Source organism: Limulus polyphemus, unplaced genomic scaffold, assembly GCF_000517525.1.
Source record: "Limulus polyphemus unplaced genomic scaffold, Limulus_polyphemus-2.1.2 Scaffold1992, whole genome shotgun sequence".
NCBI lineage: Eukaryota > Metazoa > Arthropoda > Merostomata > Xiphosura > Limulidae > Limulus > Limulus polyphemus.
Window position 1 is genome coordinate 113,561 of NW_013667602.1, and position 25,918 is coordinate 139,478.

The following is a 25,918-nucleotide window of genomic DNA, read 5'->3' on the forward strand; positions in this document are numbered from 1 at the left end:
CTGACGCGGCCTTATTAATATATTTTAATGTTTTCACGCGACGTGGCACTGTAAGCAGATTCAAATCAAAACATTTTTTTAAATATTTTTTTTCACTGCAAAGCATTATACGCCAACAACTTTTCTGTAAACACAACTGAAATGACGTCTAAAACGGTTTCGAAATAAAATCGTCATAACCATAGCTGTTTTTCTGTATTTTTCGTCTTTAATGTACTTCTTTTGTGTAGAAAACAAACATATGCCGTATCATGCCACTCAATAATGTGGAGACTAACGAGTAGAATTTCTATCGAAAATGGTAGCTTTAACCTTTATGAATTAAATTAAATATATTTAAGTAATGCAACACCTACAACAAGAATTACGGTACTGTGTGTACACCTTTTACAAGCTGGCGAAGAATGATTACAATTATGCTTGTCATAAGACCTTAGTATTAGGCCTATTACATTTTGGAACACTACCTTATTTATTTTATTGTTGTATCAAATGGTTTATATAAATAGTGTATTGACCACTATTGTGTTTGTTGTATTCCAGCCGGCCTGGATTGAGCGAAACGCGTCATCGGCAATGGATATGGTAATTATATTGTGGTTGGAATATTATTATACCCTCTTCTAAATCTTGAAAATCTCTAAGGGACTAAATAAAGAAGGAAGTGTTTCAAAATGTAATACTCATAATACTAATGTCTTATGACAATAATTATGTATTTAGGTCTACTGATATCCAACAGAAAATCCGACAGTTTTCTCAAACGCAGGATTATGCCTGTTAAGCGAAGAATAAATTGAACACAGACAGTACATGAAAACGAGCAAACAGAAATGTAGTTTTAAACATAAAATTATTTATTAAAGAAACATCTAAACTGGGCAGGCTTGTTCTGTCTCGTCTGGCAGTTAGGGTTGAGAATTGCAAAACAAAGAACGGATCCAGGAAAGAATTGAAGAGCAAGAGCAATAATTATGAAAATGCATAAATTCAGTACTCTACTGAAATAAAGAAAGCCAGATGTCCTACTAGTACACTCTGGCGCATAGATTTCCCGCAAAGCTGCTAGTTAAGGCATACTAATTAGAGGTTCGAAAGATATCACGCCACAGAATATAACTTCGTTTCTCTTTCCAAACTCTGAATGAATTCATCGACAAGAAAAAGGCAATACATAAAAAGTACAAAATAACAATCTTTACTCACAATACGCAATCAAAGAACAAACAGAGCACGTAGTTACAAAACTGATCAAGTGTTTGCTGTGGATGTGTGGAACTAGCAAAATATAGTTGTTAAAAAGAAATGTTTATTGGTTTTCTCTCACCAATCCAGTCCAGTTGAGCTAAAAGAAATAAGCAAGCGAAAATTTTAAAACAAAAACATCTCCTGAAATTAGAGAAAAATTTAAAGTTAACTTTTAAACAAAGAAATACTAAGTTAAAATTTTCCTAGTCAAATTTTATGAGAACTCTAGCAAATCTAGAGTTGTATGTAACCTTAAAATCCATGTTTAACGGGGAAGAATAACAATAGCAAAACCAAGATGCTCGTACCAGCGTCCTCACACACGTGCCCTAGAAACACATGCATTCGAGCATAGGGGTATGGAGGTTCCAGGCCTTCATCTGATTCACTGACAGAATGGTTGGTTGTCTATCTCAAGATGTCACGGGGAAGTACTAACTGTTTTCTCTGAAAACAAAAAAAACATGCCTAATGGCCAATTAGCAGACCCAAATATTGTGTGCACTAGAGTAAGGAAAATTAAGTTGTTTACTTAAGTGACTCTCTGCATCCAAACTGAACTTAAACATTTGCATATATACTGAGGTGGGAGGGAGCTAGTACAAAGTATTAACTTATATCACACGTGCAATCTTAAGGCATGCCAGGTGTGTACAAGTTTCTATGTTGCCTGTTTAAATACGCTGCTATCCAAGTAGATCATACAGAAACACGTTTATGTTAGACTGAGATTTAAGAACAAAGGTTACAGCATGTACCCTTTACCTGTGTAAAGGAATTAGCCCCCCATCAACACAGACGTGATTAACTGCATGCAGAAACGTCATGAAAATGTAGTAAAGATGTATTCTACACCGGTGAAGTAAGGGTGAAATCCACTCTAAACTTTGAAACTGACGTTTATGGTCCAATCAGAAAATTAATAATTGATTGTATAATGTGGTAACTGTTTCCTTCGGGGGATGGGCACGACGCCATGAAACCCACACAAAGACATTCCAGTAGCGAGTTAAGGAAACTGGAATTAAATACAACTCAAAATAAAAATACATAAAATTCAAAATCATAATTCATAATGAAAACAAAACAAAATTACAATTCAAAATACATCATCTCAAAATCGCAAAGTAAATCAGATTAAAATTAGATCATAAAATAAAATACAATAATCTTAAAAAAATTTAAAAAGTCATCAGTACCAGCCAGTTACTACAAATTGAAAATGTTCCAAACAGAATTTAAATAAATAACAAATCAAAGATACTGTTGCGTCAGCGAGGTCACGTGACTAGTGTCACGCCACCTATTTTCTAGAAATATCCTGTTCCTTCGTGAATGCCCTAGCATTTACTAGATATATGTTAGTCTGGTATATATATATATAAGACGCTCACAACGTGACGGGATAATGTGTGTAGGTGATGAGTAATTGAATGTATGCGACAGAATATTGTTGCCCTCGTGAGACGTTTGTTATAGAGCGACTGTTGAAATTAAGTGTATCGTAAAGTTGTATTCGGAAAGAATAAACCAGTTTTATTAAGAAAGGACTTGTGTTGCTAAAGTTTCGTCGAACGAATTTACGGGAAATCAATTAACAAACGGAGACGTAACAATACTAAATAAAATAGGAAAGAAACATATTAATAATACAATACGAAACAAAGTACAAATACAAAAGAACTACAGTTTACAAAAACCTGAAAGCTATTTACAATATATAAAATGTTCACCACAGATCCACGCATCTCTCCTAGATTTTGAGGTTTTTCTTCTATTTCATCTAGGGTTGAACCCTGGATCATTGGTTAATGGGACAAACATCCGAGAAACGTTATTTCACAAAGGCAATGTGTTTTGTTGCAGTGCTTAGAGCTGATAAACTGTTTATCATGATCCGTACATGAGTACAGTAGATTGTCAGGTAATTCACAAGACTGTGGCTTCATGAACAAATCAGGATTGTAAACTCTGAGTAAACCGAATCTATGGTAAATCTAAAGTTCAGTTATAAGTAATGAGGTCATGACACTATCCTTTCTTGGAAAAAGTCAGTTGGAACCAGATGTTGCATGTTTGCTGCACCTTACATTGTCAATAGCGAATGCGCACTAAGACGTCAGAACACCTTTTTTCTAAGCATTAGTAAATATGCAATACACCTAGCTTCTGATGGAACAACATGAATATGGCTAGCTTGACCATGATGGCCCCTGACAACAGTCATCAGGTAACAGATTCGTACATTTCGCATACAGATGAGGTTTTCTATCATTGTTCGGTTGTCATAAAGACAGAGTAAGTGTACAACAGCGAAACTGGGTAAAACTGCAAAAAGGAACAATACACCAGAGACTGAAATTAGGCAAAATACTTTACAAGAAGCAGCCAATACTTCTAACTTTGAATGTTTCATAACCTATAGATTTACAACTCCAATCTGCCTTTTAATACCACTTAAACATATTATGAATAAATAAGTAAAACATGCCTGACACCACAAATAAATCCAGAATTACATTTGTATATATTTCACACAAAAATTATGTTTTAACACTATGAATAAGTGTAGTTAATATAAAGTTCGCATATAATTACTAACTTGTTCAGAATAATATTGAAATTAAACATTTGGTATTTCCTACAAAGTATAAAAATAGTTTGGAATACACCAACTAAACTTATTTCTGAATCAAAAACTGAATCGAATAGAATATTTTATTTCATTTTGAATGCCCAGTGATAATATTATGATTTTACCTTTCAATACTGGTTATATAGCCCACAAGTATCTTAGTTACCATAAATGCAAGATATTTCTTCACTAACATCAATGAAAACAATGGGTTCACCATGTTTTTCAGTCAAAATGGTGTAGTTTCTCTAGAGACTCGAAGTCTTTCCTTTAGTAAAAATCACATCTTGTGGAATATTTGAGTTTGAGACCAAGCTTGTGTAGTACAGGATGGGACCATGTGTTTGCTATCCCATTAGTTAAGGTGTAATGTTTTTTTTTATTTTAATTAGTGTGTTTGACAGTTTCCAGTTTGTATGCAGAGTGACACTGAAATGGATAGTTCAAAGACCATTGTTTTGGTGCATACAAGATGTGAGTTCACTAACTGGCAACTGACCGAGTTTCGTGCAAGAAAGATAGCATATGGCATCCAGAAACAGAAAGCTGTACTTTGTGTCAACGAATTGGATATGTGACGGATTTGTTATTATATATTTATGTTAATATCGACATTCCGTTTAGATTAAATTTATATTTAGAACCATACATAGCTTATACTGTTAAATATATATTGCGAAACTCCCTCCTATTCTCTAAAGTTGTAGAAGGTTCTCGAGTGTAAGAATCAACAATATATATATATATGTACGTAAACGCTTCATGTAACTTTGTATTGTTACGTAATCTGAATTTTCTAGAAACTCTCCACACGCCTATAAATATAACCAACGCGATGCGCCAAAAAGAGTATCTATTATTAGTTTGCTATAGTCAGTGTGCTATAAACTTCGGAAGCTATAACTGTGATTGTTATAACGCTTATCGCCCCCCAGTGGTACAGCGGTATGTCTGCGGACTTACAATGCTAGAATCCGGGTTTCGATACCCATGGTGGGCAGAGCACAGATAGCCCATTGTGTGGCTTTGTGCTTAATTACAAACAAGCAAACAAATATAACGCTTATCAATCGGAAAACGTCAGATATTTGGCCAGGAGCATACATAAAGTTCGAACATCACAAATCATTTAACTTCAATGGCTTCTCATCGGACATTAGTATCTTTATGAAAACATTACCTAACTTCAACGGTGGAAAATTCGGCGTGTGGCTGGTGAATAACGGAGGACAAAGCTAGCTAGCTCCCATTTAAGCTAACTGTACCTACGCTAACTCATAATTAACTTGCTCATCGTGAGCCCTCGATAAAATATCGAAGAAGTTCCAGACTAGAAAGAAGACTTTATATTGCTTGTAAGTTTGTGAAACATTTGTTAATAAATCGTTATTTATAATAACTGTTATTGTAAATTGTATTGTTGTGTGAATATTAAAACGTATTTGTGTTAAAAAAGAAAACTGTATGTATCAATCTTGTTGGCAAATATCATAAACTGACTATATATCAGCTTTTACTTAACTGCTAAATCCAAAGTTATTTTTTTCATTTACAGTTAGGAGATTCTTAGCTCAACTTACAAGGGGACATATTGAAATGAACGGAAAATCGTTTAAAGGTTATAACATAGCTCTTGGCAGTTCAACAGACACAGTAACACACTTGCCCTTGTTTTTCTTTTGTATAGTGTTTGTTATTATAAATAAAGATGGTTGTCATTGGACATCATTCAGCTTCGACTCTTTTCCTGTTGGCCTCATTTGGAAATTAGAGAGATATCCACTCACACTCCATAGTCCAGTTTTCTAAATCCTCCAATTGGCATGCTAACTGATTGCTCTGTAGGAAAGCTGTGAACAGGAAATGCCGCACATAAATATCCCTTCACTGTATTAGGAATACACAGAATACACCCGTCTTTATCTTAATACAGTTCAAGCTAATCAGTGCAGTTTTTTACCAAATGTATCAAATTTCAGTATTTCAAGTCAAATTATTTATTTAACTGAATAAATTATATTCTTGTATATATTATATTTGCATACATAGCTTATAAACAACTTGCTTAAAGTGTACTGGAAAAATGTATGGATTCTACATATGGTTCTCTTTCCGCATCATATAACAAACAGCCCATAATTTTACTGAATATCTTCATCGATTTTATAGCAACCAACTAGCACCAGTTGCTCAATCCACGTTTTTTTTATAAAAGTAAGTTAAGGTGAAACCTACTGGCACCATCATTGAACTAGAAGTACCCCAACTCGAGCAATGACTCGAAAATAAAGTAATTAAAGCTAGAAAAACAAAATATTCTACTATAAACATCCATCCAAACAAATCGCATTTCGTGTCATCAACCACAAAATGCACACATATATAAACAATCCAATATAGTAGACATATATGGAACGACAGCAAACCAACTTCCACTGTCATGACATAGCAATCAGCTCGATTCACTTTGTTTATCCCATCAGCACTTCCATATAGAGGTCGTGAAAAAAACCGATACATAATACTGGAGATAAAATGGATGGCAAAGTTTTCTGTGAGAGGCATGTTCAAACGAGAGCAAACACAACAAATAACTGCCAAGTATAGAGAATACTCTATTGGCAGAATGAAGACTGACTGAGAAAGGCATTCCACCATCAAGTTCTTGGCTTCCAGCAAATGACAGGCAACAAAACAAACCTGATGTGAATGGGTACGGAAGGTTTAATGCTCCAGAGTTCCCAAAAGCAATAGAACTTCTCTCAGAGGATTAAAATGAGAAGTGCAAATCTAGGTGACCAGATATGCCATAGCTTGCAGGCAAAGAGAAAAGGCTGAATAAAGCGTAAACAAGAGATGAAGAAAATGTCCAGAAGTATCAAATATTGAGTGAGCATGAGAAAGGACTCAGATCTCATGACAAGCCACCTCAACCGAGTAGCCTCCTGTAAAAGAAGGAAGGAGTAAGAAGATGATACCATCCTAGAAAGGGCCAACAGAAATCAATCATCCAAGAAAAAGAATACAAGCCTCAGGCCATGAATATGTTGAGTGAGGGCCCTCACGATAAAACAACAAGGGCTAATGTTATGTAGAAGGGAAGAGCAAGGAATTTTAAGATACAAATCTAATGGATGGAACATAGGAAATAAGTCAAAAGGGATGTATAGGAAGGTGTCCAACACATCAAACCTGACCAACCACAGACCAGGTGAAAGAGACCATAGGTTGTGTCAGAGAGAAGAAAAAAGTAAATGGGAAGTGGAGATAAGAGAAGTGAGAAGATAGATCACAGTGGAGAAAGGAAAAATGACTGTTGGCAGAAAATGAGACCAACAGCAAGAGAAGAAGAGGCAGGTACAAACAAGGTTAGAAGTGACCTGGTAGAGAAGGATGAGAAAAAGAGGAATCTGGAATGGGAAGGTGAGGGGTAAATTGATCCAGATGAGGAACAGGGGGAAAGACCAAGTTTGATACAAGTGAAAATCCTGGGAATATAAGGACTGAAGTTGTACAGTGACAGTCCAGGTCTCCAGAGAGAAATGAACACCACCAAAAATGTCTAGGTGTACACAAGAAAGAGGAAAGTGTACAGTAAAGAGGAACCTGATCCACCAAGTCCCAACATCTGAGAGATGAAATAAGAGGAGATAGTGTAGAAGAAGTGGAACAGACTAAACTAGCAAAGAGAAAGGAACAAACTTCTAATAGAAAACCCCTATGGAGCATAATGAAGTGTCTCAGACAAAAGGAGGAGGTAGGAAAGGAAATAGAGAAAGGTGATGAAAAAATAAAAAGACAAATATTCAAAAATGGGCAACAAGAGAGTGAAGTAGAAGGCAATGGGACCAATCCCTAAGCAGACCAAACAGATATTAAAGATAATGAATCAAGAAAGAAAAGGAAGGACAAAAAGACACAAACAAGAGGAGACAAGGCATTTGGGTGCGAGAGAGAGAGATGAGCTATAAACGAAACAGTTTCAACCCTAATAACAAGGTAAATCCTGAGAATTGGAATCATGGAGTAAAAAACGAGAAATATTAAAGGACAAAGGTGATAGATAAGGAAAGGAACCCATCTGGGAATGAAATCCTGAAAGAGATTGAAAGGTTAAGGTCATTCCTATAATGATAAGGCATTACCAAAAGTAAACCAGGTTCAATTCGTAGTCCAATAAATCATTCCTGACTGAGGATAAAGAATGTTGGCTGATGGATAGGATGGGAGAAGAATACCCATTATGCATTTGGTAATTCACAACACACTGAACAATGGCTTCAACATCCCTGAAAGTTAAAGGGCCTCCAGAAGTAATTAAACCTATATAAAAGCCAGTGTGTGTCATGTCACATCATGCTTGATTTCTCCAAATAGGACTCATAAAAGCAAAATGCAATTATCCAGATAGAATAGGTCAATTACTGTTTGTAAATTACAATTTTTGTGATAGGAGTGCAGGGGAGGGGGGTATAACATAAAAGCTATTGTTGGAACGTAGTGTTACCAAAACGCACTGTCTTTTCTATATATTAGAAGTTGTTAATCTAATTGATTTTTAACAATAATTGTTCTATGAATATGCCATGAATGATCTCAATTTTGATTGGCTCACAAAGGAATTTACTGATGTTTGACTGCCTCGACTGCACTTTTCTGCTTCTTTGTTGGTCAAGCTTGATTTCACAAAGTTTATTTATTTCAGCTATCTATGAAATGTGAGGTTAGGGTATAGTATGGGGTGGTAGTACTTGCCCCATCATTTTTGATGGGCTATACGCCAGTCAGAGAAAACTAAAACCAACGTTCCATTAATGAATGCAAATCTCAACTACTTGAACTAAGGCAAGAAATTTTGAGCACATCTGTTGAATGCAATGCTGAGGAGAAGAATGCAGTTACCTTCCTATTGATAGAGGGGCTTTTATAGCATGATGACATCATCATGCACCAGTGCATTTCACATTAAAAATCATGAAATTAGGTGGGCTACTGGCATGCAAATCTCCTAAGCAGATGTGCAAGGAGTATAGATATTGTGTATGTAGAGAAAAGTTACTGTCTGAGAAAAAAATTTATACCATTTTTAACAAATCCTTTCCAGAAGATTAATTTTCAAATTATGAAATTTTTAGTTAAATGCAAGTTATTTTAGTCTTATATAACACTGGGGAGGTTTCATTTGTATAACTGTATGCAGTTTTAATTCTTTTACTACAGAATAAATTCAAAGTTCAAGCATGCTGAAACAGCTACAGTGACATCAGATTTATTAAGCTATGAATAAAGGCCTAAATATTTTAAGTTGTTTTCTCTTGTCGTATATTCAGTTGCACTGAATATTCATTCAAGTTATCAGATAGGTCCTCTTCATGGTAGATATACATAACTGTACGTTAGACATACATAACACAGGCTTGCAAATTTAAACTTCATAAAAGTTGTTCTGGTTTTAATAATGGATTTTCCATAATTCAGCTACGCAGATTTTGAAAATATTCATTTTATTCTATCATGCAAGGATTTTTTTTCTTTTACAAATCAGTAGAAGAAAAAAACTTACTTAGATCAAAATATTCTTTGGTCTTTCTTTTATGTATTGCATTATGATGTTTTGTGAAAAATCTGTATGTGATGGAGAAAAACGGATATCATTTTCGGATTCAGCATAAAGGAATTACAGTAGAAAGTGTAAAAACATCAAGACAATAAAACCATCACAAGCCTGTGTTATGTAGTGCAACTACAACTCTTAAGTAATTCAATTTAAAAACGAAATAACAAAACTGGACAAATGTAATGCAGAAAATGAACAACTGAATGCCCAGTTCCAAGCAACCTTGCATTTACCCAGCACAACACGACCTACCACATGATTGGTCATTTTCATTACAAAATAGATAAGAGCATAACTAATAGATATCACCTTAATGACTATTGAAGGTCACTGCTGTCAACATTCTTGTACAACATCTTATTAAGCAATGTTCTTCACAGGCAGCAATATACTTCAAGAACAAAAACAAACAAAGGTAACAATTGTTTCTTTGACTATGTTACTTTACGTGAAACCTGCACATAATCAGATAGAAACCCATGGTATATTCATATACCAAATTCTCAACCATATAAGAATTGATTTAAGTGTTAAAAAAGGTTTTCATTGTTTTCCTGTGGTTATTTCTTATAAAGGTAAATTGAAAACTGAAGAGGTTGGAAACAGAAAATGCACAGTATGGATAAGGTATACAAGTTTTGGAAGCTTATATGAAAACTTGATAAAAGTTTGTGGAATAGCTTCTTCCCTTATTATGCGATGTTTGTGTTGTTAATTTTCATCATTTAAAGATTTTGATGGATAGTAATATATGTATGTATGTCTGTATGTGAAGAGATCAATTTAACTCGGTTTTACATTTCAGTTGCTCATTTTTATGGGTGAGGGGTGACATTTATGGAGCAAATGGTCTTCTGTCATAAATTTTCTTAAATAGTTGTTGTTACCATTGATTCACTTGAGGTTTTATTAAACCCTGTGGAAGAAACTTTCTGGAGATGGAGTGGTGACCTTCAAGTAAATGGACTATTTATTTGGCTTTGAAGGTAATTTCCATCCTTTTTACTAAATGACCATGGCACAAAAAATCATAGTGCTAACTAGATTTTGGGCCCCAGAATAGACCAAAATTAAAATGGAACAGCTGAACTAGTTCTAAGGGACTTATGCATATTTAATTTAATATGTAGATTGCAAAAAAGCACATGCAATGTATATTGCTTCAGCAAATTTATTTACAATGATTTGTCTCCATTACAATACATAGCTATTTCATTTTTAGCATAATTGTTTACAAAGTAATATACGGTCTTCTTTCCACACACACACACACAATATACAAAAATACCTCAGTAATTAATACAACAAACACATCTAGCAACTGTCCCATGTAACATGCTGATACCACAGGCATCACTAAATAGGTGAATTCAGCTTGTTAATAAACAATCCTAAACAGAACCTTAAACTAATCTATGATTCATATAATGCTAACAGACTCAAATTACATTATACACAAATTCTTATTAAAGCCAAGTTGATAGCTACAGGAAAGCTGAACTGGTACAGCTACATTTTTTGTTAGTCTCTGCTTCCTCATTGCTCAAATGATGATTCAAAGCAGCTAGAGCTTGTGATGTAATGTTGCTGTCTTCTAGCCATCCACGAATAACACTTTCATCATTCTCTTCACATAAATTTGTATTCTCTGATTCAATTTCGAGCTGTACAAGGTGAACCACTTGAGGAACTGGACTTTCTGAAGGACTGTTCAGCGATATATTTTCCAGACTCAAATGTGGGGTTACAACTTGGGTCAAAGCTGTTAAGCCTCTTGTAGCCAGTTCCGAATCTTGGTACCACTGTCGTATTCTATTATCCTGCTGCAAGTTTGGTACTTCAACAAGTAGGCCTTCTTGTGGAAGATAAACCATGACATTACTGGAATTTGAGGCTTGAGCACCTGCTGATGTAACTGACGACTGCTCAATCTGGTTGGATTGAGGATCTTTAGCTACAACTACATTGGTGATAGGAACTGAAATCACTTGACTGAGAGACAAAGCGGAAGACATATTTCCAGACACAAAAACTTGCTGTGCTTGATTTGCAGAGTTTCTACTGACAGCAACTAACATTGGTTGAACACTGGCATGAAGTTCTTGACCATTCTGAACTTCATTTACTGGGAGAAGAAGGGTGTGTACTTGTCTAACTGTTCCAGAGGAGCTGGATGATGGCAATAAGACAGTCTGAATTTGCATTTCTGATTCATCAGCTGTACTGTCCATCCTTTCAATTATTGAACTTGTAGATTCTTGAGAACCTAATGCAATCACTTCACCCTGACTTTCAGCCAAATTACTCATTTCTACCAAACGAGAGCTTTCAACAATGCTTGTGCCTGCTGGAAGGACAACAGTTTCTATCTTTTGTGAAGGCTTGGAAATAGCATCAGTTGATGAAAGAACTGAAGTCTGCATCTGTCTACTCTGTTCTTCAGAATGTGATTCTGTAAATATGGCTGTCTGAACATTCTTTTGGGTACTAAGAAGAGTACTGCTACTTGGTAGAAGCAGAGCCTGACCCTGAGTATTACAGTTTACTACTGGCACTAAGGCTTGCATATTATTCGGAGACAGGATTTGGAAATTTTCTGCAGAAACTAACTGCCCTTGTACAGGAAAAGTCATTAGTGTTGTACCCTGTGCTGGATCAGAGTTATTTAAGGGCAACAATAATGTCTGCACCTGATCTGAACTGTTTGAAGTTGGATTAGTTGCTGGCAGAGTTATCAATGTTTGTGTTTGTCCTAAGGCATTGTACGAAGTACCAGCATGCTGAAGGACCAGTGGCACTTGGCTAAGGTTTAACGTTACAACACCAGGTGCTGCCATGTCTGACACTGCTGCTCACACTGATTGACTGTATAGTACCCCGGTCTTGCTTTTATTTATTTATAAGCACAGCAAATGGTCACCTGTTGGTTAAAGATGAAAAATAATTATTGTAATGCTCATATTATTATTATTTTCTTATAGCATGGTATTCTAAAGTTCTTAGTATGTTCTTCAAATAAGTCACTTGTCTTAGCATTGAGAGGAAATACCTGTTAAAGCAATTATATCAAAGTACTCTTATCAAAAAACTGGGACTTAAAAAAAAATACTGTTATGTTGCTATAACTATAGTTGTGCATCCATTGTATACACATATTCAATAACTATATATAGCCAAAAAAATAAAAAATATACACGTCATTACAAAACCTGAACAGTCAGATAAGGTTACAGGATATATTTACCAACAATTTTCATTTTTAGGTCTGAGTATAAAGAAACCATTCAGTCTATGTTGAACACACAAACAAACTGAATATTAACTATTGTAAAAATAGTATGTAAAAGATGCTTCAGTATTAATATAAGCTGCAGCTGCAAAGATGATAGATTATACACTGCAGTAACTGCTCTGTGGTTTTGAAGTCAAATTCAAATATGACAATGTCAGAGACAATAAAATTAGAAGACCCTGCAATCTATCAAGATGTATTGTACAATGATAGCTACAGCATATATACTAAAATGTGTGTTAAATTAACTATTTACAACATAATTGAGAAGATGTACTACATTTTTCCCTATAGGCAAGTTTCGTTAAATTTTAATTGATTATAATATCTACAATAATTTGTTATAGTTTTTGCACAAGTTTCAAAATTAGGAAAATAATTTTGCATTGTTAATGAATCAACTTAGGGCTAACCTAAATCTCCTATACTGTCATAACCTCTTGAGATATTATTGATATTACTGCTAAAAATATCATCAACAGTGATAATTCAATGCATTCTAATCAGTGTACACTATTTTCTGATGCACTAATTTTTAACATTACGTTCTTCTAATTAGCAACATTAATGCACAAGTTATTTTTTGGCTTTGATTTATGCTTTACTTTCTTTTGATCAGTGATTCTTACACATATTAGTCAGGAACAAACAGTAAAACCTTAACAAGTAACAAATCCTCCTATATGCATGTTTTAATAGCATACACAGATGAATGTTTTGCCTCATTCTGATAATTATAAAATCTGACAATGGTCAGATAATTTTCAATAAAGTTAACGATTTAAAAAGTTATGACATAATGACTGTAATTACCAACTGCTTATTTCAGTAAAATTGATGCAATCTTTCCACTGTCTTGGTAATTAGTTATCCACACCTTAAACAGTTATACCTTTTCCTTCTGTTAAATGAAAGACGAAAAGTACTACAACATGAACAAAGGCATGAGTGAAAAGATAACTCAACAGCTCTGTTATAAGCTTATTATTCTTATTTTTCAGCAGTTAATACTCTCTTAGCTTAAAATGAGTTACAAGTGTATAGTGCATCAGATATAATCATAAAAAGTAACTGGTGTTAATATTAATAAGGCAGTTACTGTGTTTTGTTTCTCATAAAATACTGTAATAATATTAAACTTCAAGTTAGCCAACTTTTTTTTCATAATTTACATAGCCACAATTGAATATCAATTTCATACAAAACAGTGGATCAAGGCATCTACTCAAATGAGTTCAATCCATACATTTGAAGCATTTTTAGTAGACATTTTTATACATTATATACTTTGGAAAAAATTATATATATTTTTCTTAGTTTATGAAATTTGTTCAAACTAGTCTCAAGAAGTAGTTTAACAGTTCAACTATTTTTAGCTATTCAATTAATAGTTTCAAACAGTGCTGTGGCAACAAATGGCACAGAATAACTGATAAATGTAACATTTACACCATTTGGAAGCATATATTTATTTGAATGATATTTTGATCAGAAAACCTTTACTCAGATGCTCTAAAATCATAAAATCCAGAATGAACTTTACCAAAATAATCCAGTCATTATATTCTGCCATTTTACAAATTTTTCTCATGAAAAATAAATGACAGACATGAAATAAACTAGAAAACAGTAAAAATAATTTGAGAAAAACAATGCTAAGGCAAAGAGAAATTATACAAATCTCTTAATAAAAAATATCAAATTTTATTTGAGGGCTTTCTATGTTTATGTAAGCTGCAAGCATAAAGGATATGAACATTTTGAAGGAAAAGCAGGAAATTTCAGTATGAACATTGTGGACAAAAGGAATAGAAGGGAGTCCACCTCTTTACTGATGAACCTAATAGAGATTCTCAACTTCATGAATGAGAATTCTTTACAGGTAGAACTTTATTAAAAAAAAAGAAGAAAAGGTTTTGTGCAATAAAAAGTTTAGAATCTTTATTTACATTAAAGCTCCTCTCCATTTATCATAAATTCTTGAAGTTAATAGAGGAGATGAAGAGAGCTTTAAGTATTATCTTTCACAATTTTCTTGACGATTGGATAAATGCCAATCTGATTCTTCATTGTTAGACAGAAGTTAAGGAAAACTCAAACAGTTAGATATCTGTCAGTTTGACTCCCAAAGTTTTCAAAGTGCTACAATCTATATTCATAGTTAGTAAACTAGTAAAATCCTAAAATGCAAAATAAAATACTTGAATTCATTAAACAATGTTTAGGATAGTATTGGAATAAGTTCTTACCAAATTAACTTAAGATTTAATATAGTATATATTTTTTCTCTTTGATGAAGTTAACTCAATTATTTTTGTATTATTTGACTTTCAATTTTCTAATCAGAGGTTAAGTGAAAAGTTGATGATAACTCAGCTTGGTGATGGAAATCAAGAGTAGTAATAAACATTCTTAAAGGTGAATGTGACTAATAAGGTCTCTCACCAATCTGTTTGAGTAAAGTCAATGATTGATCAAAAACCACTGCAGAACCTAAATTCCTTCATCAGTGCAACACAAGAGAATCAATAAAAACATGCTCAGTAATGAAATGGAATTTGAACTCCATCCAAATGGAAGTCTTTATTTAAATTAGTTTTTGCATTCTACTGTTGTCCTGAGAATGACATGCTTGGCCTGTTGAAACTAATCAGGCATTTCCTGTATTATTTTGTATGTTTGATAATTTTTTTTAATCAAATCATCACCATGTTTTTGCAGGCACTGCTATCTTCCTGGAAGAGGAACTGAAGTACCTGACAGACAACTCAATTTTACCAGCCATTTAACACCATTATATCCACAGAAATCAAAGGTTTCAACATACTGAAAGTTGAAACAAGAAAAACAGTTGAAGAACATCACCTGCTTACACTCTACCAAAGTCTACCACTTCATCCTGTATTATGCACTACCAATGATCAATTAGTATGAGTGCTATGCAACTAGATATGAATGAAAAAGTACAGAGCAACGTTTAAGACTAGGCATGGGATGTACTTTAACTATCCTCTCAAATGCTCTATGAGACCACAAAAAGCCTGAGAAGCATTGCAGAGCACTAACAGAACTTACATGCAAATTTCTTCCCCAGAGCCATGTATTCCCATCATCAAGCCACTACTTTTTCAATTGAGATTTTCCAGCTCCACAATAACCTAGAAGAAACCAACCAAACTGGGTACTGCCTAAAAGGCACCTCAAAAGACAGTCATGGATGGACAGGTGCTATACAGCCACCAACAAGATAACTGGTCACCACCAACTCTCAGGTACCTTATGGAATAACATCTGGCACCACTGGGATCTGTGGAAATCAGCCTATATAGAAAATGTTATTGGGCATAGTGAAATAGAAAAAGCCTTTCAGCACTTATTTAAAGACCATGGCAGACAATCATCTGTCATCATAGCCACAGAGAGTGAGAGAGCTGGCTGGGTATACAGCATCTCACAGAGCAACAACATTCTGCATAAGGCTGGTGGAGCATTCAACCTTCCCACAAGCAGCACAAGGATGAAGTTAGAAGCCATAAATCAAGCTCTTGTCTGGAATGCTGGAAATAATGAACTGATCACAGACAGTGGCACCAATATAGTATTTGTGAATGACTCATATGAAGTACTACATAAAATTAAGAGTAGTTGGTCCCAGATGGATGGCAGATAGCGAAGCAACTGCATGGTAGGACCATTGCTTGAATGTACGTGCCAGGTCATGCAGTAGTAATACTATACAGGAATGGTGGCAAGCTCACAAAATAAGCTCCTATATCAAATTCTGCACAACTTTACTGGCAGAATATCTACATATTTTGCATTAGTAAGGTGAAAGGGGCAAGAATGGATGACCTTTATCAATATTCAGGAGGAATGAGAATGCTATAAACAACTTTACAGAGCTTAAATAATTTGTTTATGGATGTCTGTTCAAGTGATGGAACTAAAGGATTGGAAACTACTCAGACTCAATTGTTAAGATTACATTTAACAAGTTTATTCTTTTTAAGTCATGATCCAGACTTTGATATTATATGGGAAGATTATGTAACTTAGTTAAAATTGAGAAGAGGTGTGCCTAATAATTGACACATACTGTTAAACATTGCTTATATAGGTTTACTGATTTGAAATGAGTAGAGTGAGTTTTAGATTTGATGCTTTGATGGTTGTACGGTCATCATCAATGACTCAAAAAACCATTTGTTACCTATATCTCTATGTTATCATGAGCCTTAAAAGCACATCCCCCCCCTAATTTTTTACACAATTTATAATTTCCCTGTATGCAAATTAACAATAAACTTTGACAGTAAAAGTTGCAATATTAATGACTAACAGAAGGTACTACTTACATGTAATATACTTTGCTGTCTTTACAGATTAGCAGGACATGAACATTTTCCCATGAGGCATATTAACAAAATTATATTTGTATGGGAACTTTTAAAAATTAAAAAAAAAAAATATTGTTATACTTCAAATACTGGGCCATCCCACCTTAATTGTTTCTTTTAGCCCTAAGGGTGTCTAACATCTCACAAGTTCACTTATAATTTAACAAATAATTTATTGAGGAATATCAAAATTTCTATTAAAATTAACATTTTGGTTCTCTCAACATCAAATATACCAAACAAATTGCATAAAAACTGAAACTATTACAGTTTTTGCAAGTTTCTTAAACAATATATAAATTGAGTGCATGTGTCTATATAAATTATTCTAGGTAACCTCTAATTCATTCTTCATTAGGTATACACATCATGGTGTACCTTGATATTTTTTTTATATGTATGCTAAAGTAAGATATAAAGTGCCTTGCAAAAGTACTCATCCCCTACCAATAATGTCACATTTTGATGAAATATAAATAATTTTTTTTAATGAACTTGTTTTTATTCAAAACTAATGACCAAATTTAACATTGTTATCTGTGAAAGAGGATGAATGTAAGCAAAACCTGTAAAGAAAATATATAAATTGAAACTTGCTTATTGCATCAGTATTCAGCCCCTAAGTCAGTACTTGGTGGAAGCATCTTTGGTAGCAATTACTGCTGTAAGTATTTTTGGATAGGTCACTACCAGCTTTGCACAATGGAATGGTGTAAATTTTGCCCATTCTTCCTGGCCAAATTACTCCAATTCTAACAAGATTGTTGGGGATTGTGATGGACTGCAATCTTCAAGTCTCGCCATAACTTTTTCACTGGATTCAGGTCAGGACTTTGACTGGGCAATACATTCCCTTTCTTCTTTTGAAATCCCTCCAGTGTGGCTTTGGCCTTGTACTTCGAATCATTGTCCTGCTGAAATGTTAATTTTTGACCCAGTTTTAGATTCTTGGCTAACTCAAGCAGCTTTTCCTCTAGGATTCATCTGTACTTTGTACCATCCATCTTCCCCTCACTCCTGACAAGCCTCCCAAGTCCCTGCTAACGAGAAGCATCCCCATAACATGACTCTGCTACCACCATGCTTCACAGCTGGGATGGTGTTGACTGGTTGGTGTGCTGTATTGGACTTGCATCAGATGTAACGCTTTGAATTTAGACCAAAAAGCTCAATTTTTGTCTCATCTAACCACAAAACCTTATGCCACATGTCTGCAGCATCATTTACATGCTTTGTCGCAAACTCCATACGAGATTTAAGATGATTTTTTTTAGTAATGGCTTCTTTCTTGCCACTCGCCCATACAGTCAAGCTTTTTCTAGGGACCGGGATACTGTCGATGTACGAACACTGACTTCCATCTAAGACATGAAACATTGCAAATCTTTCAAAGTCACCGTTGGCTTCACAGTGGCATCCCTAACCAGTTTCCTTCATTTCCCTTCTACTTAGTTTAGAAGGGTGGCCTGATCTGGGTAGTGACTGGGTGATATGAAGAACATTACACTTCTTAATGATGGACTTCACTGTACTCAAAGGGATAATTAGTGACTTTGAAATTTTATTGTAACCTTCTCCTGATCTGTGCTACTCTACCACTTTATCCCTGACTTGTTTCAAAAACTCCTTGATCTTCATAATTCGTTTTTTTGTATAACTTTGCGAGTTGTTACTTGAAGACAGAGACCATTACACTAATTTTGTGATCTTTCAAACTAATCTTTTGCACCCGAACTGATTTAGGGTTGCCATAGCAAAGGGGTTGAATAATTGTGCAATTTAGAATATCCCAATTTTCTTTTAAAATCTAACGTACTTACATAATAAGGTTTCTAGTTTTCTTAATTTTGGAGTAGATTATGTAAACATAAAGTCCGATTTAATGTTTCATGATTGCAAGCTCAGACAGCAACAAAATGTGGACATTTTGCAATGGGGTGAATACTTTTGCAATGAACTGTAATTTTAGTAGTGTTCTCCAAGATGCAGTAAGGTCCTGTTTGTACATGTAATAACTGCAAATGTTATGTGTGTATACAACTGTAATATTCAAACAGCTCTAGGCAATTGTACATGTACTAACCCAAAGTTTGCATACGAATTTGTTTTTGTTTGTGATTAATTTACATTATTTGTAAGTATCTTCTTTTGTATATATGACATTATTAATTCATATGTTGTTCTGTTTGTTTGTAATTTAGCACAAAGCTACACAATGGGCTACCTGTACTCTACACCCACCACAAGTATCGAAACCAGGTTTCTAGCATTGTAAGTCTGCAGACATACCACTGTTCCACTGGGGGGCTAAAATTTTGTTAAATAGCTCTGCATTAAAATATTAAATCACAAATGAGGAAATAATTTTCTCTAGAATAGCACGACTTCTTAAACAAATTACATCATGTATGGAAAGCTATATTGCCAACAGCAGAACAGTTAGATGTGGTATCTTAACTTTAAACATATGCCTACCCCACACCTAGCACTCTCAAAAATCACTTGATATTTACCATTGAAAATCTTCTGTAAATCTATGCTAGAACACATGAACACTCCATTACTATCAGCACATTATAGGTATTATGATAATACTAAATTTATTTCACGAGTTGTATCTAAATGGAATTTAGTATGAAGGTTATGATAATTGTAGCAGAAGAATGTACTTGATTAGTTTCTTGCAATAGTACAGGAAGATGAAATAAATATTTTATAGTTAAATAAGGGCACATTATTAAACATACAATTTGCTTACAGTGAAAGCTCTTACACACATAGTACATTCTCATGAACAGGCAAAAATTATAGTGGAAAATTGCACAATAAATTAGACCAAGAACAATATATTAAAATATCAAATATAAACCTAAAAATATGTTCTGGATCCATTTTTATTACTTACCTGATTAAGTGCCTGAACTTCAAATCCACTACAGTGTTTTAGGTGTTTTGATTCAACTGATGTTCTTGCTGTATATGAAAATAAGGAATAATGAGATTTTGGTTATAATCTTTAAAAAAAAAAGGAAATTTTGAAGGGATGCAACAAGAATATTGTGTTGCGAACTGAATTGGAGATGCTGTTCAAATGCAGAAAAATTTTTCAACAAGGAGATTTAGAAGATTAAAGAATATCAAGAGTTGGTCAAACAAAAAATTGAAAAGTGTACATGAAAAAAGGTTTAATGTAATTATAAATATTAATAGTAAGGATTTCTTTACCTTAAGGGTAAAGAAAATATTAGGATGGGAGTAGAACCTGTGAGAAATGATACAGGAAGAATCATACCTGATGATTATGAAATGGCTGGGTTATTAAATTCTGCTTTTAATTCAATTTTGACAAATGAAGATTAAGCAATATTCCTTATCCTAAACTGTTGCTAAATGAAAACAATATCACATTGTTTGATAAGACTGTTTAGGCAGAGTATTCATGATGAAGCTTTGTAGAATGGATGGAAAGTACTTGTTGTAGAGACACAAGTGTAGAGGATGACATTTTGAAAGTCTACCGCTTGAAGACGAAAGACTTTCAAAACTTCATCCTCTACACTTGTATCTCTACAATAGGTAGTTGCCATCTATTCTACAAAGTTCCATTATTACATTGATTTTGAGCATAAGATAAAATTGAGAAGTTTGAAGAATAATAAATCTCTTGGGTCACATAATATCTTCCCATGAGTTTTCAAGTACATTAAGAAATGGATATGCAAGTCACTTGCTACTATTTTTGGCAAGTCCTTTCATAGTGGGCAGGTGCCAGAAGATTGCAAGTTGGCTAATATTACTCCTATTTTCAAGGGAGATGATGTCACTGTAATTGGAGACCCATTAGTTTTATATCAGCAGTGGGAAAAGTTTTGAAAGTCTGATAAAAAATGCTTTAAAACCATGTTGGATAGACAACATGGATTCACTGGAGGAGTAATTTTTCCTTAATAATCTTTTTCCATTCTTTGATTCAACTAAGTGCCACAAAAATTACTTGTTAAAAAAATTATTTCTACAGATGTAGTGGATAGGTTGGCCCATTATATAGAAAATTGACTTGATGGGAAAAAGCAGAAAGTTTTTATAAATTGAGTTCAGTAAAACTGGATTAACGTCACGAGTTGGGTAATTCAGAGATCTTTTTGATTTACATTAATAACAGATGAAGGACTGGTGAATAAAGTACTTAAATCATCTAATGATATCAAGGTTTTGGGTGTTGCTTGCTGTGAGGAGAATGCTTTACAAATTAATTTTGATTAATTGGCGAAGTGTACAAATAAATGGCAGATGACTTAATTATAATAAATACAAGGTTATGCCTGTAGGATATCATAATTTGAAATACACATAATTTTGAAGGGGATAACCTTAACATTGCCAATAAAGAAAAGGATCTTAGTGTTTTAGTTTACTCTCTTAAGCCATTCAAGTAGTGTGCTGTTGCTATGGCAGGGTAAATAGAATTTTACAGAAATATTGAATAAATGTCAAAAGAGGTAATAATTTAATTGTATAGGTCTCCAGTTTTTGCCACATTAGGGTGTCTCACCTTAAAAAGGACAATGAATTGTTGGAGAGAGTTCAGAGGAGGGCCACTAGTATGATACCTGAGAAGGATAGTTTGTCATACAAGGTCAGGTTAAGATCTCTGAAACAGTTTTATCCTGAAGAAAGAAGAGTTAGAGTTATTACAGTTATTGAATACAAGTCTAAAGAGTTAATAATTTCATTGTATATGCCTCTGGTTTTTTCCACATCTGGGTGTCGCATCTTAGAAAGGACAATGAATTGTTGGAGAGCATTCATAGGAGAGCTACTAGTACGATACCTGAGAGGGATAGTTTATCATACAAGAACAAGATCTCAGAAAGTGTTTTCTTTTGAAGAAAGATGAGTTATAGGAGATCTGATTTAGGTGTTTAAAACTGTTAAAGGAATTGATAGTGTTGATGCATTATCTAGGGGACAAATATGAATTTTGACAGAGCAGGAGCTATTTTCAGCTAAGACGGTTTGATTTTCCTAACAGGATGGTTGGCCTTTGGAATGGGTTGCCTTCTGATGTGGTGGATGCACTAAATTTAAGGGAGTTATACTTGAATAATAATGGTTGGCTTTTATTGTTTTACTTTTATTTTAAAATTCAGTATATTGGATATAATAACTTACCTGGACCAACAATTCACTTGGTATCCTTATACATCTTGCACGTTTTGCACATACATACATGTATAAAGTAATGAGGAAAAACAAAAGTGTAATAATGTTTTTTTTCATCATAATTTCTAAATATCCTTTCACAAAAAATAACAACAGTAATGCTTTGGTAAACTTATATCTCTATAATTAATTACTGTAAATGATGTTGACTGACCACATACAGTATTCATTATTCGCAGAATAAAATTAATTTAAATGTGCAGTCTATTTAGAGTAAAAAATAATAATTCAGCGTGCAATCCATTGCCATAAATTAAAAAAAGGAAAACTTAGGTATGAGTGAGAGCTTACTCATACACGTGACTATCTTTCAATTTGTCATATAAAGGTAGACAACAAGATAAATGCATCACCGTACCACTTCTTAGTCCCCCATGCAACTACTATGATTTTAAGTCATTTTAGTGTTTCACTGCCTCTTTTCTATTACCAGAATAATTAATGGGATGTTATTAACCTAGCAAGAATGGAATGAGGTGATTTTGTTGTGTAGTGATTCTTGAATGAGTTAGTGGCAGGTTGCAACAGAATTGAGACATCCTTGGTGGGAGAATCCTTTGTCTCACACAAGTTTTGGTTATTTCCCTTGCCAAGTTTCATTAAACTGGTTGTGGCCAATTGCAAACATAGTGGGAGATCTTCAAACAATACTGCAGGCAGGACATAGAATATTCAATAGTGTAAGACTATTTAGCATCATCATGTAGCATGTCAGCATTTTTTTTATTATTAGAGATACATGTGTGAAATTGTAGTACTTTTAGATTTGTGATCAATTAAAAGATAACTAGTGATTTGAAAAAAATAATCAGAATAGAATGTGTTTTAATATAAGTGTATTAGCTTTCTGTAAAACAAAATATTGTATATTTTCAATTATAAAAATGATACTCTTGTATCTTACCTCAATAGCTTAAAATGCGAAACATTTTAAAAGTAGAAACTAAAACAGTACGATAAAATTAACAACCCCCAGTATCAAAACTTAAAAGATATAATGCATACTACATCAAAAATGACAGCTATACATAAGAATCACTCAAATGTTTTTTTTTTACTTTCACAAGTGGCTCAGTTTATTAAAAAATACTAGAAATAAAGTTTTATAAAATTGGTAAAAAAACCCTGTGTTAAATTTAAACACATTTTAACAAGACCTTGTAATATATTTTTTGCTTTCCCAATTTAATAATATTTAGCCATTTATTAATGCTAGAATCTTGTTGATTTGTACTCACCTCATTATACACAGTCTAAACCTGAGAACCAAGGTTCATGGTTAGGCCAAGGCTACATTGCCATCTTCTAGTTACACGCACACTGCCTGACCAACAAGACACGTGTCTTACCAGATTCTTCGATGTAATATGTAAATGAGTATTATAAAATTTATATATTAATTATACTGAAAGTTTTTATCCATTAAAAAACCCCAATATATTTGAGATTATTTGTTTAATTCTGAAAAATTATATTTTTAATTTAATTAATAACATATGAATAGTTAAGATATCTGTTTAAATTATTCTACACCAGAGGAATTTAGTACATTAAACTGAAGTTGTACAATTCCTAGGGATACATCACTAGCAAAGCTGTATGCTGGTTATTAGCTATCAATATCCACAGTAGCAATGGTGCTACCTTCCCAAATTATGTAATATAACAACTTGTGAATTAACTTGTTGGATTTTGTGATGAGGTAAATTTTTAAAGATGAAGAATTTCACTTGAATTCAATGTCTAATTTTCTCTTCTTACACCAAACCTATGACATTGCAATCCTCCCAAGATTAATACACCTTCAGTGGTTATAACATATAACTAATGAGAAATCATAAATTTAATACATTGGAAGAAATAAGGGCTGTTCAAGTACATCAGAGATATAAAATGATGTATTTTCATCATATGACAACTGCTTTTAGTATTCCAACATCAAGTTTATTTTTCACTATGATCCAAAGACTCACCTATAGATCTTTAATTTTTTTAGTGTACTTTTCTACCCAGATTATAATTCATCTAAAAGACAACAAAAATAATAAATATCATGAAAATAAGACAGCTCCTCATTCCAACAGCAATGGGTATTTTGAGAAGTGACCAAACACTGAATGCAAAGTACCTAGACTATAAGGTAGGTGAATGCTAAAATAATAATAGTAAAACCTTATTCTAATTGTTAGACTAATTTTTGATAAGGAAAAAAATCCAATATTTCTTTTTTTTCCTCCCCCAAAGTAACAATGCAAAACTTACTTATAAACATTTTAAAATAAATACTTTACCCTAGAGATTCATTTTATTTATTTTTAACGAGAATTTCTTCTCTGTTTACTGCTGCAAATAGAAATTAGCCTAAAGTGGTTTTTACATTAAAGTTATCAAAACATACACATTACTTGAAAACATTATTCTCTTGGTAAACATTAGTTCATAAATGGTATGAGGACATGTGCATGGACCTTCACAGCTATTAAGAGATTAACATGCTACAGAAACCATAGCATATAGGAAATGTGTTTGCTGCTGCACTACCTAACTACTTCCTTCCACACATCTTAATGTCATATTCAAATTAATATTGACCAAGAAAATAAGACAAGTTTCAGATAATATGCATTTTAGAATTAAGAATTGCCCCACCTAACATCCACATTGTTTCACTTCAGTTCAACAGGAAAATAATTGTCACATTGCCATTTTCAAACTAATTTTAAGGGATACCTTCAAAAATAACCAGTTGAAACTGATATTACTAGGCAAAATATACATTTAAGAAGGTTTACAATTTATAATACAAGTATTTTGTGTTACCGTTATGTTGTATTGTTTGGAAAGGCACTTTCTTTCCCCAATAAAAAAAAAATCTAGAGTAATCATTTATTTATAATGTACTTGTTATCGTGCTTCAGATTTTACGCGTAATGCTAATTTTTATGATCAATGTAATTTAAATCATAATAAATGACAGAATTCAGAAACAATGGGTGTTAATGTTATGCTACTACACTAGTAGCAACACATTACGAATACTACCAGTTTTGTGATCGCGAAAAATAATAATAATTACTCTGTCAGTTGAATCTTTAAAACCAAGCCTATAAATAATTATAACAATATCAGCTAAGATCAGACATTCACGATACTGGCATTAGGCTTAACTTTTAGTTTTACACTTACAGCTTCTTGCACGTTCGATACCTAAGCCTAAATTTCACAGTAAAGACAGAAGAAACTTAAGTTAAAATAATGGATTATTGAAGACTTTAGACTCTTTGTTCATTAACTCTAAATGATCAATTAATTATGAAAATGACCTTTCGGAAACTGTATCGTAAAGACTACTGCATATGATACTCCAAAATACTTTCCGTACAATTTGACCTTCACTGTAAAAAATCATAACATACAACCTAAATTCTTAATCTTAAACTTAACTAACTAAGCACTCAATCACTTGCATCCGCACGAACTATTTTATTATTTTTTCACCAGCATTA

At 33.4% G+C, this 25,918-nt stretch overlaps 1 protein-coding gene across 4 annotated transcripts; it reads right to left on the reverse strand.

The window, feature by feature from the left end:
* Nucleotides 1-10,655: 10,655 nt before the first annotated feature.
* On the reverse strand, nt 10,656-25,918 carry LOC106465587. 4 transcript variants are annotated; one of them, XM_022393521.1, is made up of 5 exons: nt 25,736-25,904; nt 23,651-23,767; nt 21,742-21,856; nt 20,095-20,162; nt 10,656-12,420 (listed from the first exon to the last, which is right to left on the reverse strand). In XM_022393521.1, the coding sequence occupies exon 5, from the start codon at nt 12,335-12,337 to the stop codon at nt 10,985-10,987; it is 1,353 nt and encodes a 450-aa protein (XP_022249229.1). In that variant the 5' UTR covers nt 12,338-12,420; nt 20,095-20,162; nt 21,742-21,856; nt 23,651-23,767; nt 25,736-25,904; the 3' UTR covers nt 10,656-10,984. The 4 variants fall into 4 exon arrangements, with proteins under 4 accessions (XP_022249229.1, XP_013781270.1, XP_013781268.1 ...); XM_013925816.2 differs by lacking the exon at nt 21,742-21,856 and having other exon boundaries at nt 25,795-25,918; XM_013925814.2 differs by lacking the exon at nt 21,742-21,856.

Bases quoted from the DNA above. Each gene is read 5' to 3' on its own strand.
- LOC106465587 (XM_013925816.2), bottom strand. From the start codon at position 12,337: ATGGCAGCACCTGGTGTTGTAACGTTAAACCTTAGCCAAGTGCCACTG.